Consider the following 18,705-nt stretch of genomic DNA (forward strand, 5'->3'; position numbering starts at 1 on the left):
GTTTGAAATACTATACTTACCCTTTTCCACATCCTCCTCGGTGGATGGCACTGGGTGATCCTTATCAGAATCAGCTACCGTGGTGCTTTCCTGGATCAGATCCTCAATGCTTGTCCCGTCGTTGTCCACATTCTTTACTGGCAAGTCCTTGCCAGAATCAGCTCTTTTCTTGGCCTCCCGAATGAGATCTTCAAAACGAATGTAGTCTGTACATGGAAAAAAGAGGAAATTGTGATTAAATTCATTCATTTAGTGTAAGTAGAAGAGTTTCATCCCTATAAAAGGAATTTCAATAATGTGTATTTCTTGTGTTTGAAATACTATACTTACCCTTTTCCACATCCTCCTCGGTGGATGGCACTGGGTGATCCTTATCAGAATCAGCTACCGTGGTGCTTTCCTGGATCAGATCCTCAATGCTTTTCCCGTCGTTGTTCACTATCTTTACTGGCTGATCCTCGCCAGAATCAGCTCTTTTCGTGGACTCCCGGATGAGATCCTCCAAACTAATGTACTCTGTACATGAAAAAAAAGAGGAAATTGTAATTAAATTCATTCATTTAGTGTAAGTAGAAGAGTTTCATCCCTATAAAAGGAATTTTAATAATGTGTATTTCTTGTGTTCGAAATACTATACTTACCCTTTTCCACATCCTCCATGGTGGATGGCACTGGGTGATCCTTATCAGAATCAGCTACCATGGTGCTTTCCTGGATCAGATCCTCAATGCTTTTCCCGTCGTTGTCCACTATCTTTACTGGCTGATCCTTGCCAGAATCAGCTCTTTTCGTGGACTCCCGGATGAGATCCACCAAACTAATGTACTCTGTACATGAAAAAAAAGAGGAAATTGTAATTAAATTCATTCATTTAGTGTAAGTAGAAGAGTTTCATCCCTATAAAAGGAATTTTAATAATGTGTATTTCTTGTGTTCGAAATACTATACAGTACTTACCCTTTTCCACATCCTCCATGGTGGATGGCACTGGGTGATCCTTTTTAGAATCAGCTACCATGGTGCTTTCCTGGATCAGATCCTCAATGCTTTTCCCGTCGTTGGCCACATTCTTTACTGGCTGATCCTCGCCAGAATCAGCTCTTTTCGTGGACTCCCGGATGAGATCCTCCAAACGAATGTAGTCTGTACATGGAAAAAAAGAGGAAATTGTGATTAAAATTATCAATTTAGTGTAAATAAGCAGTTAATGAGATGATTCTATACAATGGAAAAAATAATGTTTTATAGGAGAATACTAGAGCTGTTTTTCTCTCTATAAAGGGAAGTTTTATCCAGAATAATTATATTGGTGATTAGTAAACAATTGGGGACCCCGAAAAATGTATCTTTCTGGGTATTTTATAAAAGGTACTATAAAGTATATCTAAACCCAACTTTTTTAATATTTTGTAAGCCCCTCTGAGTTTTTTCCATCTGTGTCCCATATATATGCGATACAAGTGTTGCTGGCGCAAGTGGAAACCAAATTTATTCTATAATGGTGGGTGTGCTGCAATCAGAAAAGAAGGGGCAAAACATCCAATGGTGTCTCGTCCTTAAAAAAATAAATGTGACATGTGGATTGCGCTCCCCTGGTGGTTAATCTATCGCCACCTACTTCTGGGTAATATTTTTGATTATTAACCCCAATACATATTACCTCCGTTGACAATACACCAGATATGTATAAATGTGTATGAAAAGTGCTCATATACAAATATTCTTCTCAGAAAAATTGCAAAAAAACATACAAAAAAACGTACATATATATGTATGTGCTCTACACGTATTAAATAGTGCTCTTAGAAAGCATGCACTCCCCTATATCAGATTCAAAGAATCGCTACCATAGAAACAAGCAAATATTATAATAGCCACACAATTTTTTTTTAATATGTATGTGAAAAATATGCATGTGACAATTAGATAGAGGATTTCTAAATTAGTCCTCTTCTCATTAGAGTCCCAATGATTGTCCAAGTGCTTATAAACCGATCAATATTTATCCCGTGAGGTGTTAAACCACAACGTAATTTCACCACTTCAGTGATATTCCCGTCACCGATAAAAATGGCCACTCACCAGATTTCATTTAATAAATGCCTTTGGTTCATTCCCAGGATAACCACTCCCTTGATACGTATTTCCACCAACAGCCAGGTGCCTTAGATGTACTAGTGGGGTCTCTTTTTTTTCTCCTACAAAGGCTCACAAACAAGAGGAATGCCCCTCATGGTGTAGTACGTAAAAAATGTATTGGTTTCTTAAATAAAAGTAAGTATTACACTCACATTTGGTTGTGCCCGTATGCCGGCACCAAGCTTCTCCAGCCGTGTATGCAAAAACAGTTGAAGGATAAAGCCGTTCCTTTCGTGTTCCCCCTACGCCTATTTCGCGATCAGCGCGTGGTTCAGATAGGCGTGTTCCCCCTACGCCTATCTCTGGTTCAGTAGATGTCAGCAGCCTCTACGCGTTTCGCAAGTAATATTGTGTCCTCAGGAAGCTCCTGAGGACGCAATATTACTTGCGAAACGCGCAGAGGCTGCTGACATCTACTGAACCAGAGATAGGCGTAGGGAGAACATGAAAGGAACGGCTTTATCCTTCAACTGTTTTTGCATACACGGCTGGAGAAGCTTGGTGCCGGCATACGGGCACAACCAAATGTGAGTGTAATACTTACTTTTATTTAAGAAACCAATACATTTTTTACGTACTACACCATGAGGGGCATTCCTCTTTTTTGTGAGCCTTTGTAGGAGAAAAAAAGAGATTCCACTAGTACATCTAAGGCACCTGGCTGTTGGTGGAAATATGTATCAAGGGAGTGGTTATCCTGGGAATGAACCAAAGGCATTTATTAAATGAAATCTGGTGAGTGGCCATTTTTATCGGTGACAGGAATATCACTGAAGTGGTGAAATTACGTTGTGGTTTAACACCTCACGGGATAAATATTGATCGGTTTATAAGCACTTGGACAGTCATTGGGACTCTAATGAGAAGAGGACTAATTTAGAAATCCTCTATCTAATTGTCACATGCATATTTTTCACATATATATAAAAATTGTGTGGCTATTATAATATTTGTTTGTTTCTATGGTAGCGATTCTTTGAATCTGATATAGGGGAGTGCATGCTTTCTAAGAGCACTATTTAATACGTGTAGAGCACATACATATATATGTACGTTTTTTTGTATGTTTTTTTGCAATTTTTCGGAGAAGAATATTTGTGTCCTATGTAAGAGATTTCCTCTTACTCCCTATCCTAAAAGCACAACAGGAAGTTAGAGAAAATCCAAGAGTTGCCACAGGAACAGAAGTGTTCCTTTAGGTAGATCTCCCCTCTATACCTGTTCTGTGACAATGGAAAATACATTTTTCTGACCTACAGTGACAATGGTCATCAGGACAAAGAGAGAAAATAAATCTCCATATTGTGGATTCAGGCAGAAATTTAAAATCTGACAGAGGTTCCTCTCTTTCTCTACTCCAGAAGGTGGTTTTGACTTTATATACAGAAAGGGACCAATTTAAATTGAAGAGTGGGTATTTTTCCACTTGGGTATTGACCTATACTACACTGAAGTATGCACATTGCAGCCCACATTTTATGGCCTGTTTGTAAAATGCAGACTGCAGTGTGGAGCCTGCTTTGCCATATGGAGTTCTCTATGCTTAAAGGATGAGTTCACCTCTTGGGAAAAAAAAATATTAAATGCACATTTTGCAGGAAAATAAAATTGTACATTTATAATTTTTTTCCTAAGGAGCCTGGAAAGCATTTCACTTGTGATCAGTGGATCCGAGGAGGTGCAATGCCAGACACCTGCAGACAAGCCCTGTAGCTTTCAGCCTATATCTTCATATGAGTTGGCTGTTTACAGCCTGCAGGGCTTGTGAATGAATTATAAGGCCTCTCATCAGCAACCTTGCAGTCCATTCAGAACTCCAGACTGTCAGCTGCAAAGGCTGATGGTACATGTAGTTGAAGGCATTCACAGGAAATGTCATCCGGTTGAGCAGGGCCAGCCGAGATTCAAACCATGTATTATGGGCGGCCGAAATGTACAACCAGATTTTCCATGAGATTATTGCTAGCGGCTGTAATAGCCGCTAGCAATAATAACTGTATTCTCCCATCGGTTACAGCCCCCCCCCCCCATGTCTCCACGGAAGGGATACCCCTGTAAACACTGTCTGTGTTGATGGGGGAATTGGGTGATTTTCTTCCCTGTAACCCGTGGTTGCAGGAAAGAAAATTGCTCCATCTATGGCCGGCCTTAGTGTAATGTGTATGATAGTCAGAATTTGTAATCCTTACCATTGCTTGGTGTCTCCACTACACCTACTGGTGTAGATTGTTCAGACCGCATGTCTCCAACTATAACAGAAAATAAACAGCGTTAGTACAACAAAGAATTTACTATTTTATTTACAACCCTAGAAACAATTATAAAAACAAATACATTTGGACAAAGCAAACTGAACTCCCTTATTGGTCAGTGGTTCTGTCTATCACAATAAGGGACCAACCGAAAGGATTGGCAAAAAAAGAAGTGTGGGCCAGAGTTTAACCGCTTGACGACCGTGTCACGACGATATACGTCGGCAGAATGGCACGGCTGCACAAAGTGACGTATATATACACGTCACTTTGAATTTCACGCCGTGCGGGCGCGCAAGCTGCAGAACAGGGAGAGACCAATGTAAACAAGGCATCTCTTTGTCCTGCCTAGTGACACAACACTGATTGTCTGCTCCCTCTCATCGGGAGCAGCGATCAGTGACGTGTCACAGTAAGCCACGCCCCCTAACAGAATCACTCCCCAGGACACACTTAACCCCTTCCTGGCCCCCTAGTGTTTTACCCCTTCACCGCCAGTCACATTTGCATTTTTATAGCACTGGTCGCTGTATAAATGTGAATGGTCCCAAAATAGCATCAAAAGTGTCTGATATGTCCGCCATAATGTCGCAGTTACGATAAAAATTGATGATCGCCGCCATTACTAGTAAAAAAAAAATTATAAATAAAAATGCCAGAAAACTATCCCCTATTTTGCAGACTCTATAACTTTTGCGCAAACCAATCAATATACGCTTATTGCGATTTTTTTTTTTTTTACCAAAAATATGTAGAAGAATACGTATCGGCCAAAACATTTTTTTATATATATTTTTTGGGGGGGTATCTATTATAGCAAAAAGTAAAAAATATTGCTTTTTTTTTTCAAAATTGTCGCACTATTTTTGTTTATAGCGCAAAAAATAAAAACCGCAGAAGTGATCAAATACCACCAAAAGAAATCTCTATTTGTGGGAAAAAAGGACGTCAGTTTTGTTTGGGAGCCACGTCGCACGACCATGCAATTGTCAGTTAAAGCGACGCAGTGCCGAATCGCAAAAAGTAGAGCAGTAAACGAATGTCCAATCAGCGAATAAGGTTTTCTGAATGCTTTATTTCTCGGCCCAACACGACCAACATCAACATGAGGTAGACAGAAAAGGTTGATGAAGTAAAGGAACTTTGCAGTATCAGGTTTTGGATAGGAAGAAAGCAAGCCTGCTTTGAATAGTAGTACAGTTCGTCGCCACTCTAGCCAGAGTGGGTGAAGTGCCCCCGGACAGACTCCTGCCACGAGTCTGGCAGCCGGAGTGCTGGAAGGAACAAGTCCCTGCCACGGACTTGGCTCTGATTAAATTAGATTAAGATGCCAGATGAGGCCTCTGCCACAGGCTCAATGCTGACAATGTGAACAGCAGAGCGAATCCTCCCAGTAAATTGCGTTAAGGTCACCGGTTGACAGTTGAAGTGTACCGGTCAGTGTCCTGGTCACCAGATCCCCGATGGTTCGTTCAAGTCTCTCAGATAACCTGCCTCCGGGTTCTCCTAGAGCCAATCCCCCACCGCACAGCACGTAGCTTAGGATCTCTTCAGTAGAGCTGGGGACCCAGTAAGTCACTGGGGCCCCTTGGTAGCATCGGTCGCTCCAGGCCAGGAGGACCCAGAGTCAGGAACTCTGCGTTGCGCGGGAACCCAGGCCAGGTAGGTCATAGTGGTGGGGCCCGCGATGTGCGCACACCCTAAAGGTGGGTGCCACACCAGGAACCCGCGAAGAACCAAGAAATATGGTGTCTGCCACAGATATACCCTCCCCCAGCATGCCCCGCGAGGGAAACACTCCTCCAATTGTCCACTGGGGAAAAGTGACTCTGCCCGAACCCCTCTAGCGCCAACTGCCGCCCAGGGATGGAATCGCATCCCTGGAGCGCAGACTGACCCACAGGACAGTTCAGGAATGACAGCAGCCCAAATTTAACACAATTCGGAATGAGAGCAACTTATATCTCTCTCTCTTTAGCGTAGTACCTCTACTGAAAGTAAGGGGGCGCTACATACTAATCTAAAAAAAAAATAACTTACTTGGTCTTGCCGTTGATGGCTGCAATGTCACCAATAATGCAGCCAGAAGAAAAAAGGCGATAATAAAATATTTGTAAAGGCTCTTCATTGTAAGTGAATCGCAAAAGGTCAGTTATTCACAGAGCAACTGTCTGCACAGCACGTCTGCACACAACAGCTGATAATACTGTTGAAAGGCTTCTGCCACTGTGACATCACAATTACCAACAAGTATGTAATAGAAGGGCTGTTTGTATTGTTATGTATGGATTGTTTTGATAAACTCTTATATTACATACTTGTTGGTAGAGATTTCTGTTTGTAGCCTGCAGTTTCCAACTGACACAGAGGCCTGGATTCATATACCTCGGCGCATATTTCTGCCGGCGTAGCGCATCTCATATGCGCTACGCCGACGTAACATAGAGAGGCAAGCACAGTATTCACAAAGCACTTGCTCCCAACTAGGGTTGTCCCGATACCAGTATCGGTATCGGGACCGATACCGAGTATTTGCGGGAGTACTTGTACTCCCGCAAATACCCCCGATACCTAAATAGAATACTTGCAAGTAGCACCCACCCCCCCCCGGCGCCGGCGCCGCAACGAATGCCGCCGCCGACCCCGTCGCATACCGCAACGCCGCATGGGTTAAACAGCGTGCGGGGAATATCACAGCTTTCATTTGAATAGCTGTAGTATTTCCCGCCGCCCCGCGTATAGACACTCCCCCTTGCTCGGGATCTGTCCAATCCCGAGCAAGGGGGAGTGTCTATACGCGGCGCAGCGGGGAAAACTACAGCTATTCAAATGAAAGCTGTGATGTTCCCCGCACGCTGTTTAACCAATGCAGCGGCATCTAGGTATGGGGGGACATGGCTGGATATAGGGGGGACATGGCTGGATATGGGGGGGACATGGCTGCATTTATGGGGGACATGGCTGCATATAGGGTGAACATGGCTGCATATAGGGGGGACATGGCTGCATATAGGGGGGACATGGCTGCATTTATGGGGGACATGGCTGCATATAGGGGAGACATGGCTGCATATAGGGGGGACATGGCTGCATATAGGGGTGACATGGCTGCATATGTGGGGGGACATGGCTGCATATGTGGGGGACATTGCTGCATATGTGGGGGGACATGGCTGCATATGTGGGGGGACATGGCTGCATATGTGGGGGGACATGGCTGCATTTGGGGACACATTTAAAAAAAAGTATCGGTATTCGGTATCGGCGAGTACTTGAAAAAAAGTATCGGTACTTGTACTCGGTCCTAAAAAAGTGGTATCGGGACAACCCTACTCCCAACGTTGCGCCGGCGTAACGTAAATTCGTAGGCGTAAGCCGGCCTAATTCAAAGTAGGTGGAAGTGGGCGTGATCCATTCAAATGAAGCGTGACCTCATGCAAATGATGGGCCGAAGGAACGGGGCATGCGCCGTCCCGTGGACGTATCCCAGTGCGCATGCTCAGAATTAGGTCAAATATACTCCCTAAGATACGACGGCTCAATGCATACGACGTGAACGTAACCTACGCCCAGCCCTATTCACGTACTACTATGTAAACGACGTAAAATAGGACGGCTGTTCCCTGGTCTTTGCATGAGTTGCGCCTCATAGATGGGGATTAACTATACGCCGGACGTAAGCCTTACGCAAACCGCGTACATTATGCGCCGGGCGCAACTACGTTTGTGAATCGCCGTTTCTCCCTCATTTGCATATTTGCAATGAGGTGGCCAGCGTAAATATGCGCCCAAGATACGCCGGCGTAGGGAAGTTACGTCGGTCGGAGGAAGCCTATTTTCAGGCGTATCTAGTTCTATGGGCACGGCGCATAGATACGACGGCGCACATTTACACTTACGCGGCGTATCTCGAGATACGTCGCCGTAAGTGCTAGGTGAATCCGGGCTAGAGTTTTTTTTTTTTTTTTTTTTCAAATGACCGGACAGCAGTTTGTCTCGTCTCATCTGATCTATTTTTAGTCTTATGTGACAAATGATTATACAGTTCAAGGAAGGGGGAGGGGTGCACTGCATTATTGTAGAAAATAAAAGTAATGAGTGTGGCACTCATTATTTTTTATAATTGTATATTAATACAGTAGCTCCTTACATTAGTTCCTATTGCATTTTTTAAGCTTTTATTTTTTTTTCACTTGATCCTGCCAGTATGCATGTCCTTATAAGGGCTTGTTTACATTGTATGCAGTCAAATACGTGTTTAACTGCTTGCCAACCAGCGCACGACTATTTACGTCAGCAGCATGGCATGGACAGACAGAAGGACGTATATACTGTATACATCTGGGAGCTCCGTGACTCCGACCGCGGCCCCTGTGGATTCGATGTCCGCGGGCATACCCACGATCGTGTCACGGTGAGGAAGAAGGGGGGAAATGCTTATGTAAACAAGCATTTCCCCAGTCTTCCTAGTGACAGGACAGTGTACACAGCTTCCTGTAATCGGAAGCGGTGATCACTGTCGTGTCACAGTAAGCCCATCCCCCCTACAGTTAGAGCACAGCCCTATGCACACTTAACCCCTTCAGCGCCACCTAGTGGTTAACCCCATTCACTGCCAGTGTAATTTTCACAGTAATTAGTGCATTTTTATAGCACTGATCGCTGTAAAAATGACAATGGTCCCAAAAATGTGTCAAAAGCGTCCGATGTGTCCGCCATAAGGTCGTAGTCACGATAAAAATCGCAGATCGCCACCGTTACTAGTAAAAAATAAAAATAATAATAAAAATGCCATAATTTTAAGCCTGTCTACATAATGGTATACTTTGGGGGGATTTACTAAAACTGGTGTACACAGAATCTGGTGCAGCCGTGTATAGTAACCAATCAGCTTCTAACTTACTCAATTACGTTTTGACAATAAGACCCAGTTCACATCGGTGTGAACTGAGATGCGATTTGACAGGTCAAATCGCATGTCAAATTGGAGCCTATGGCCCCGGCAATAGGAGCATCCCAATTGGTGTGAGACCGACTTTACAGCTCTGCACCGATTTCCAAAAGTATTTCCTGCACTACTTTTGGCGACTTGGGGGGCGATTTCAATGGACATCTGTGCATGAACCCGCACAGATGTCTTTCAAGTCATCCCTGAAGTGGGACTGAAATGCGGCTTTGAAATCGTACGATTTCACGTGAACACACGTGATTTTAAAGCCGTGTTTAGTGTGAACAGGAGCTAAAACCTAGAAGCTGATTGGCTACCATTCACAGCTGCATCAGATTCTGTGTGCTCCAGTTGTAGTAAATCTCCCCCTGTATGTTGTATTGGCTTGGCAAAGTGTCTGAAACATTGCTTACAAAAACATCTTTCTTTACTTATGTTTTGGTGCAGATTTGCTTCATTATAGAACACAGCAGGTTGCATAATGTATTCTTTATTTTTGTGCAAGCAGTGTGAGTACCTCAATTGGACCTGATGTCAGCCTCTAATGCCGCGTACACACCATCACTTTATGTGATGAAAAAAAACGACACTTTCTGTGAAGTAAAAAATTACGTTTTTGAAACTTCAATTTTCAAAGACGAAGTTGCCTACACACCATCGTTTTCTCACAATGATCTTGCAAAGTGAGGTTACGTTCCACCACGTTTTTCCATTGAAGCTCGCTTCATAAGTAGCTTCTGGGCATGCGTGGATGAAAAAACGTCTTAGAAAACGACGTTTTTTACTACACACGGTCAATTTCTGTGAAGTAAAAAGTGCACTTTTGAAAAACGACACATAAAATTGAAGCATGCTTCAATTTTTTTTGGTCGTTTTTTACAAGACATAAAACAACGTTTTCCCCCACACACAGTCAATTAAAGTGACGTTTTTAAAAACGTCATTTTTTTTCATCACATAAAGTGATGGTGTGTACGCGGCATAAGCCTCAAGCTGTCTGCCAAAAGTGGTGTTTGGAGGGGTTGCAATAAACCATAAGGGCTCTTTCAGACTTGCTGTGCCCTGTGTTACCCTCTGAAGATCGATCCACGTTTGAGTTGCCTTTCAGAGGGCATTTGACAGGTAGTGAAGTGTCGTTTTATTGGTTATAATACCTCTTCACCTCCTGATTTAACCCTCCAATGTTACAATACTGTGCCACAATCATATACATTGCACGCGGTTGCAGTGCAGACCCATTAAACTCAATGGGTGAGTGCTGCCTGTCAATCTCTAAAGTTAAAAATGCCTTTGCTTTGCAGCATCTGTGCAGCCCTGTACAGCTCCATTGGCTGTTTTTTCCCACAAATAGAGCTTTCTTTTGGTGGTATTTTATCACCTCTGCGGTTTTAATGTTTTGTAAAAAAAAAAAAAAAAGACTGAATAATAATAAAAAAAAAAAATACAAAACCGTTTTATATTTTGTTCTAAAAAAATTCCAAACAGGTAATTCTTCTTCATTGATGTACGGTGATGAGGCTGCACTGATGGGCACCGATAGGCACGATAAGGCGGCACTGATCGGCGACACTGGTGGGCCCTGATAGCACTGAGAGGCGGCGTTGGTGGGCACTGAGAGGTGACACTGAGAGGTGGCACTGATGGGTGGCACTGAAGGACATTAATAGGTGGCACTGGTGGGCACTGATAATTGGCACTAATAGGTGGCACCAATAGCTGGCAGCGATGGGCACTGATAGGTGGCAGTGATGGGAACTGATAGGTGGCAGTGATGGGTGGCAATGATGGGCACTGATAGGCGAGACTGAAATGCAGCACTGCTAGGTGACACTGATGAGGAACTGACTGGCACCACTGGTGGGCATTGATAGGTGGCAGTGATGGGCACTGATAGGTGGTACTGATTGGCACTGGTGGTCACTGTGGGCACTGGCAGGCGGTACTGGTGGGCACTAATGAGGCTGATGTGCCTCTTCCACTGGGGACCGATGTCCCTCATACAGGAGCCGGTGATCGGCTTTCTTTTCTCCTGACGCTGCCAGCGTGAGGAGAAAAAACAAAAACGATTATTGAGCTTTGTTTACATCGCCTGATCAGCTGTCACGTGGTAAGGGACCGGCCCCTTACTCGGATCTGGGCAGGGCGTGTGCAAAGGGGAGGACGTCTATTGACGAACCTGTGGTCGAATGTACCTAACCTAACTCTATTAGTCCAAGATTATTTTACATAGAGAGGAAAGATTCGACATAGAGAGAAAAGATTTGACATTTGAGAGGCAATGTTGGGGTAGACCATTCGACATGAACGACGAAGATTCGACGAAGCAGAGAAAAACATACAAACGTTGAATCTGTCATTGAAGGCTTATGCTGTCTGTCGAATGTTCTAAGAAGATTTGACGGAGCAGCTAAACTGTACGACGCCGCAATCGTACATTTCCGGTCAAATGCTCCGCCCATAGGCTATATTAAATTCGATTGTTGGTTGACCAGTAATAATAATTTATAAATATAATTATTAGTAGTGTCATACAACATTAAAATTCTTCTATAGCTTGTAGGCGGAACATTCGACCGGAAATGTACGATTGCGGCGCCGTACAGTTTAGCTGCTCCGTCAAATCTTCTAAGAACATTCGAAAGACACCATAAGCCTTAGACATGTGCACACTGAAATATTTTTTTTTAGAATTTCGTTTTCGTCCGAAAAACACATTTATTTAGTTACTCCTGAAATTTGTTTTTATTTATTTTGTTTCGTTAAAAAATGCATTTGTCCGAAAATCTGAATGAATTAAGGTCGAATCTGTCATTGAAGTCTTATGGTGTCCGTTGAATGTTCTAAGAAGATTCGACGGAGCAGCTAAACTGTACAACGCCGCAATTGTACATTTCCTGTCGAATGTTCCGCCTACAAGCTATAGAAGAATTCTAATGTTGTATGACACTAGTAATATATTTATAATTTATAAATTATTTTTACTAGTCAACCAACATTCAAATTCTTCTATAGCCTATGGGCCGAGCATTTGACAAGAAATGTACGATTGCGGGCGTCGTACAGTTTAGCTGCTCCGTCAAATCTTCTTAGAACATTCGACAGACAGCATAAGCCTTCAATGACAGATTCGATGTTTGTATGTTTTTCTCTGCTTCATCGAATCTTTGTCGTTCATGTTGAATAGTCTACCAGAACACTGTGGCCCAGATTCTCAAAGGCGTTACGACGGTGCAACACCATTTGCGCCGTCGTAACTCCTCATCTGGCCCCGGGTATCTATGCGACTGATTCTTAGAATCAGTTACGCATAGATACCCATTAGATCTGACAGGCGTAAGGCTGTTACGCTGTCAGATCTTAAAAGTAATTTTTTTTCCCGCCGCTAGGCGTTTTCCCCGTCGTCTATGCAAATGAGGTAATTACGCGAGATTCCCGAACATACGCGAGGTCGACGCTGAGAATTTACGTCGTTTCCGTAGCGTACGCGACGCGTAAGGTTGCCCCTGCTATTAGGAGGGGCAACCAATGTTAAGTATGGCCGTCATTCCCGCGTCGAATTTGAAAAAAATTACGTCGTTTGCGTAAGACGTCCGTGAATTGCGCTGGATGCCATTTACGTAAACGTCTAAGCAAATGACGTCGGGGCGACGTCGTTTAGCGCAATGCATGTCGGGTAATTTACCCAATGGAGCATGCGCAGTACGCTCGGCGCGGGAGCGCGCCTAATTTAAATGGTGCCCGCCCCATTTGAATTGGGCGGGCTTGCGCCGAGCGATTTAACGATACACCGCCGCAAGTTTACAGGTAAGTGTTCTGAGAATCGGGCTGTAAACCTGTAAACCTGCGGCGGTGTAGCGTAAATCACATACGTTACGCTGCCCAGGAGCAACGTAAATGTATGAGAATCTGGGCCTGTCTCTATAATGTCGAATCTTTCCTCTCTATGTAGAATAATCTTGGACTAATAGAGTTAGGTTAGGCACATTCGACCACAGGTTCGATAGACACAGATTGCTATTGTCAGTGTCATGTCGAATCTTCTATCTATATCGAACTGTTGTAGCAACGAAAACGAAAATAAAGCATTTTTTTTTACGTCGGATCTTTCGGATTTCCGATTCTGCACAAGCTTTTTCGTTTGTTAAAACGAAAATGAAAATACCCGAAATTCGGAACAAAACAAATGCACATGTCTAATAAGCCTTCAATGACAGATTCAACCTTAATTAATTCGGATATTTGGACGAATGCATTTTTTAACTAAACAAAACGAATAAAAACGAATTTCGGGAATAACTAAATAAATGTATTTTTCGGACGAAAACTAAATTCCAAAAACTAATATTTGGGTGTGTACATGTCTACTATTCAATTTTGTCGGGCATGACACCTACTCTGTTTCTCTTGGCTCTAACTATTATTCACCATGACCTAACAAAAATGAGCATGCATATTACTAAGATACCCACCTATAAACCTGAAAAATGTCAGATCCTTAGCACATCTATCTCTAGATCAATGTGAGAGTAAGGCCTTGTACACACGTCCGAGGAACTCGACGGGCAAAACACATTGTTTTGCTCGTCGAGTTCCTTGTGAAGCCGTCGAGGATCTCGGCGAGCCAAAGTTCCCCATTGACTAACGAGGAAATAGAGAACATGTTCTCTATTTGGCTCGACGAGATCCTTGTCGGTTTCCTCGGCGAAAAGTGTACACACGACCGGGTTTCTCGGCAGAATACGGCTCCCATCGAGTTTCTTGCTGAATTCTGACGAGAAACTCGGTCGTGTGTACAGGGCCTAAGAACTTATTGGCCTCCTCTCGTACTCCATGCAGATAGTGTCCTTGGTTGAAATTAATCCTAGCTAGGTTTCCAATGGCTCACCTTGATAAGCATTTGTGTCAAACTCAGCATTTGACCTGCTTTTGCCTGCAATTCAAAAACCTCAATAGGACTTGTTGCATTCGACAAAATGCAAAGCAAGTCATACTCAGCCTTTGAACTGATTTGTATCAGTGGCGGAACTACCGCCATAGCGACCCACGCGGGCGCTATGGGGCCCGCAGCTGAGTGAGGATCAGGGGGGCCCGGTAAGGATAAGAGCATCGCCGGCATGCAGGCCACCGGCGCCGACTCACTGGCTGCCGAGTGCGCTCCTGGCTCCCTTTCCTCTGTCCTCAGTGTCATGTGCGTTTCCTCGCGCCCCCCCCCCCCCACGGAGGAGAGTTGGTTCATTCCCCTGCGTGTGACGTCACGCCGGCGGCCGGTCTCCTGTTTAATCGCATCTCTCCCCCCTTTCTCCCCCTCCCCACACCTTATTCACAGCTTCACACAAGCCTGTCAGCGCTGCAGGTCCGGGCAAAGTTTGTGACTTCAAGTTACAAAGCAGGTGATTGGTTGCTAAAGACAATGGGGCAGTCCCAGCAACCAATCACCCGCCTTTAAAAAGTCACGCCCTTTGTCTGGACCTGCCATGCGGTGCTTCCTGGCTGTGAATAAGGTAGGACAGTGTGGAGAGGGGGGGGGGGGGGGAATGCTGCGTTAATGAAAGGGACAGGCTGACTCCGCAAAGGACTGTGATGGAGGGAGTCTGTAATGGTGGGGGATGTCTGAGATGGAGTGGGATCTGTGGTGGAGTGGGGTCTGATAGGGGGATCTGTAATGGAGTGGGGTCTGATGGGGGGGAGATCTGTGGTAGAAGGAGAATCTGTGGTGGAGTGGGGTCTGGTGGGGGGATCTGTGGTGGAGTGGGGTCTAATGGGGAAGATCTGTGGTGAAGGGGGGGTCTAATGGGGAAGATCTGTGGTGAAGGGGGGTCTGATGGGGAAGATCTGTGATGGAGTGGGGTCTGATGGGAGGGATCTGTGGTAAAGCGGGGTCTGTAATGGGGTGGATATTTGATGGAGTGGGGTCTTATGGGGGGGGGATCTGTGGTGGAATGGGGGTGGGTCTGTGATGGAGTAGTGTCTGATGGGGGGGGGGGGATCTGTGGCGGAGTGGGGTCTGTAATGGGGGTGGGTCTGTGATGGAGTGGGGTCTGATGGGGGGAATCTGTGGTGGAGTGGGGTCTGTAATGGGGATGGATCTGTGATGGAGTGGAGTCTGTAACAATGCTGTATGGGGCACAGGTCACGCTGTATGACGCACAGGTCACGTTGTATGACGCACAGGTCACGCTGTATGACGCACAGATCACGCTGCATTGGGCACAGGTCATGCTGCATTGGGCACAGGTCACGTTGTATGACGCACAGGTCACGCTGTATGACGCACAGATCACGCTGCATTGGGCACAGGTCATGCTGCATTGGGCACAGGTCACGCTGCATTGGGCACAGGTCACGCTGCATTGGGCACAGGTCACGCTGTATGACGCACAGGTCACGCTGCATAGGGCACAGGTCACGCTGCATAGGGCACAGGTCACGCTGCATAGGGCACAGGTCACGCTGTATGACGCACAGGTCAGGCTGCATTGGGCACAGGTCACACTGCATAGGGCACAGGTCACGCTGTATGACGCACAGGTCACGCTGTATGACGCACAGGTCACGCTGCATTGGGCACAGGTCACGCTGCATTGGGCACAGGTCACGCTGCATTGGGCACAGGTCACGCTGCATAGGGCACAGGTCACGCTGCATTGGGCACAGGTCACGCTGCATAGGGCACAGGTCACGCTGTATGACGCACAGGTCACGCTGTATGACGCACAGGTCACGCTGCATTGGGCACAGGTCACGCTGTATGGGGAACCGGTCACGCTGTATAGGGCACAGGTCACGCTGCATTGACACTAGGGCGGCTCTGGGGGGCCCCATACAACATTTTGCTATGGGGCCCTGTGATTTCTAGTTACGCCCCTGATTTGTATCCTACAGTATTCTACTCTTTTGAAGTCAGTGGGGTTTTGCTGACCTGTGTTTGATGTGCGTTTCAAACACACATCAAATAAAAGATAACAACGTCCCTCTGCATGAGTCTTAATGTTGCCAGTCATCTCTATCTATCTATCTATCTAACCACTTGGGATCCGCAAAAGACGTCCACAGCGCGGCTCTCAAGTGCCGGGTGGACGTCCCTGGACGTCCTGTTGTTTACATTCCCCATGCACGCCGCTGGGGGCGCGCAGCGGGGAAACACTGTGCCCGGCGCATCGCTGGGAAGCCGATGCGCGTGCCTGGTGGCCGCGATGTCCGCCAGGTACCCGCGATCGGCGGTGACAGCAGGGACGTGGAGCTCTGTGTGTAAACACAGAGCTCCACGTCCTGTCAGGGAGAGAGGAGACCGATGCTGTGTCCCTTGTACATAGGGACACAGCATCAGTCCCCTCCCCCACACAGTAAGAACACACCCAGGGAATACATTTAACCCCTTCCTCACCCCCTAGTGTTAACCCCTTCCCTGCCAGTCACATTTATACAGTAATTAGTGCATTTTTATAGCACTGATCGCTGTATAAATGTGAATGGTCCCAAAATTTGGTCAAAAGTGTCCGATATGTCCGTCGTAATATCGCAGGCCTGACAAAAAAAAATCGCAGATTGCCGCCATTACTAGTAAAAAATAAATAAAAATCATAAATCTATCCCCTACTTTGTAGACGCTATAACTTTTGCGCAAACCAATCAATATACGCTTATTGCGATTTTTTTTAACAAAAATATGTAGAAGAATACGTATCGACCTAAACCGAGGGAATTTTATTTTTTATTTTTTTTATTGGGATATTATTATAACAAAAAGTAAAAAATATTGTGTTTTTTTCCCCAAATTTTCTGTCTTTTTTTGTTTATAGCGCAAAAAATAAAAATCGCAGAGATGATCAAATACCACCAAAAGAAAGCTCTATTTGTGGGAAAAAAATGATACAAATATAATTTGGGTACAGTGTTGTATGACCGCGCAATTGTCATTCAAAATGCGTCAGCGCTGAAAGCTGAAAATTGGTCTGGGCACGAAGGGGGTTTAAGTGCCCAGTAATGAAGTGGTTAATTATCCCCTAAAGGGGAAGATGTGGGGGGCGTTTTACCACTCTTGCTTTGGGCACCCTAATATCTCATTCCAGCCAGGGGCGGATCCAGAGTCTAGTCTCGGAAGGGGCACTACCAGAAAATTTTGCATGCAATTTGTCGGGGCAATGGCTGGTGTTGGCGCTTCAATCATCACGGCACCATGGTTGATATGGTGTCAGGATGATTTAAACGCATTATTACTATTATTACATTGTAATATAAAATTAATTAGTTCAACTCACCATAATGCAGAATCAGTGAGAGCCCTGAGCGTGTCACTTGCCACATCCCCTGCCACCAGATGTGGATTGTCATTTGCCAATGTCGCCTGCCACAAGATGTGGATAGTCACTTGCCATGTCACTTGCCATATCCCCTGCCACCAAATGTGGATTGTCACTTGCCAGTGGCTGTGTCCCAGAGTGAGGGCGGGCAGGGAGAGATGATGTCAGAAAGCCACTACCCATCAGAATATGCAACCAAAGTGATGTTGCATTGCGGCCATCTTGGTACACCCACACTTGTCCACAGTAAGGGTTAGAAGTCGGCAAGCGGACATCTTTATAAACCCACCCATCTTTATAAACCCTCTTGCTTTCCAAAGTTATTTTTTTTATCAAATAACTTTTTATTGAAAATAAGAAAGAGAAGGAGTACATTTCTTACAGAATACAGAGCCACATGTCGCAGCATGAGGAGACACAAGTAGACAAGGCACAGGTCAACTATCCTTTGGTTTCCTACTGCTGCAGTGCGGATAACAACAAGTATGAACCGTCTACACGATCCTATACAATAACAGGTACATAACTGAGTTAAGAATGTCGCTGCACAGCGACCTATGTTTTCATGTTGCGTGACTGCGCACACATAAGGGTAGAGATGGATAAAGAAAGTGAGAAAAGAAAAAAGAAAAGAAAAGGAACAGAGAGAAGATAGGAGGGGAGGGGTGGGAAGAGGGGGAATCGATCATCGGAATAGCACAGCTACCTGGTCAAGATGCATCCTCCCGGAGGCGCCATGGTTCCCAGACAGTGTCGTGGGTCTCCAGTCTATCCTGTATCCTGGCAGTCATTCTCTCCATCAGCTCCACATCCTTAATCCTGGCATGCAGGGCCTCAGGGGGAGCCCGTTTTTTCCAGTTCAGGGCAACAAGACAGCGGGCAGCCGTGAGAATGTGGCGTAACAGTTTTTTGTAAGGTGTGGGAATCTTCAAGGGGGATAGACCCAGAAGAAAAAATTTGGGGGACATGGGGATCTGAGTATCTAGGAGGCGGCTAAGCAATTGCTGAACTTCAGACCAGTAGGGGGCAATCAAGGGGCAGCTCCAGTAGATATGGAAGAGGGAGC

General features: G+C 45.2%; 1 protein-coding gene across 1 annotated transcript; it reads right to left on the minus strand.

Annotated features, from left to right (window-relative positions):
- Window positions 1-248: 248 nt before the first annotated feature.
- On the minus strand, window positions 249-17,932 carry LOC120935782. Its single transcript, XM_040347842.1, has 5 exons — window positions 17,929-17,932; window positions 4,329-4,388; window positions 958-1,143; window positions 642-827; window positions 249-516 (listed from the first exon to the last, which is right to left on the minus strand). Exons 1-5 carry the CDS (start codon window positions 17,930-17,932, stop codon window positions 290-292), a joined length of 663 nt encoding a protein of 220 aa, XP_040203776.1. The 3' UTR covers window positions 249-289.
- Window positions 17,933-18,705: the final 773 nt, after the last annotated feature.

Source organism: Rana temporaria, chromosome 4 (genome assembly GCF_905171775.1).
Source record: "Rana temporaria chromosome 4, aRanTem1.1, whole genome shotgun sequence".
NCBI classification, from domain to species: Eukaryota; Metazoa; Chordata; class Amphibia; order Anura; family Ranidae; genus Rana; species Rana temporaria.

Bases quoted from the DNA above. Each gene is read 5' to 3' on its own strand.
- LOC120935782 (XM_040347842.1), bottom strand. The intron at 1,144-4,328 runs GTAAGGATTACA...TTCCATGTACAG, and splicing joins AGTGGAGACACCAAGCAATG to ACTACATTCGTTTGGAGGAT. The intron at 828-957 runs GTAAGTACTGTA...TTTCATGTACAG, and splicing joins CATGGAGGATGTGGAAAAGG to AGTACATTAGTTTGGTGGAT.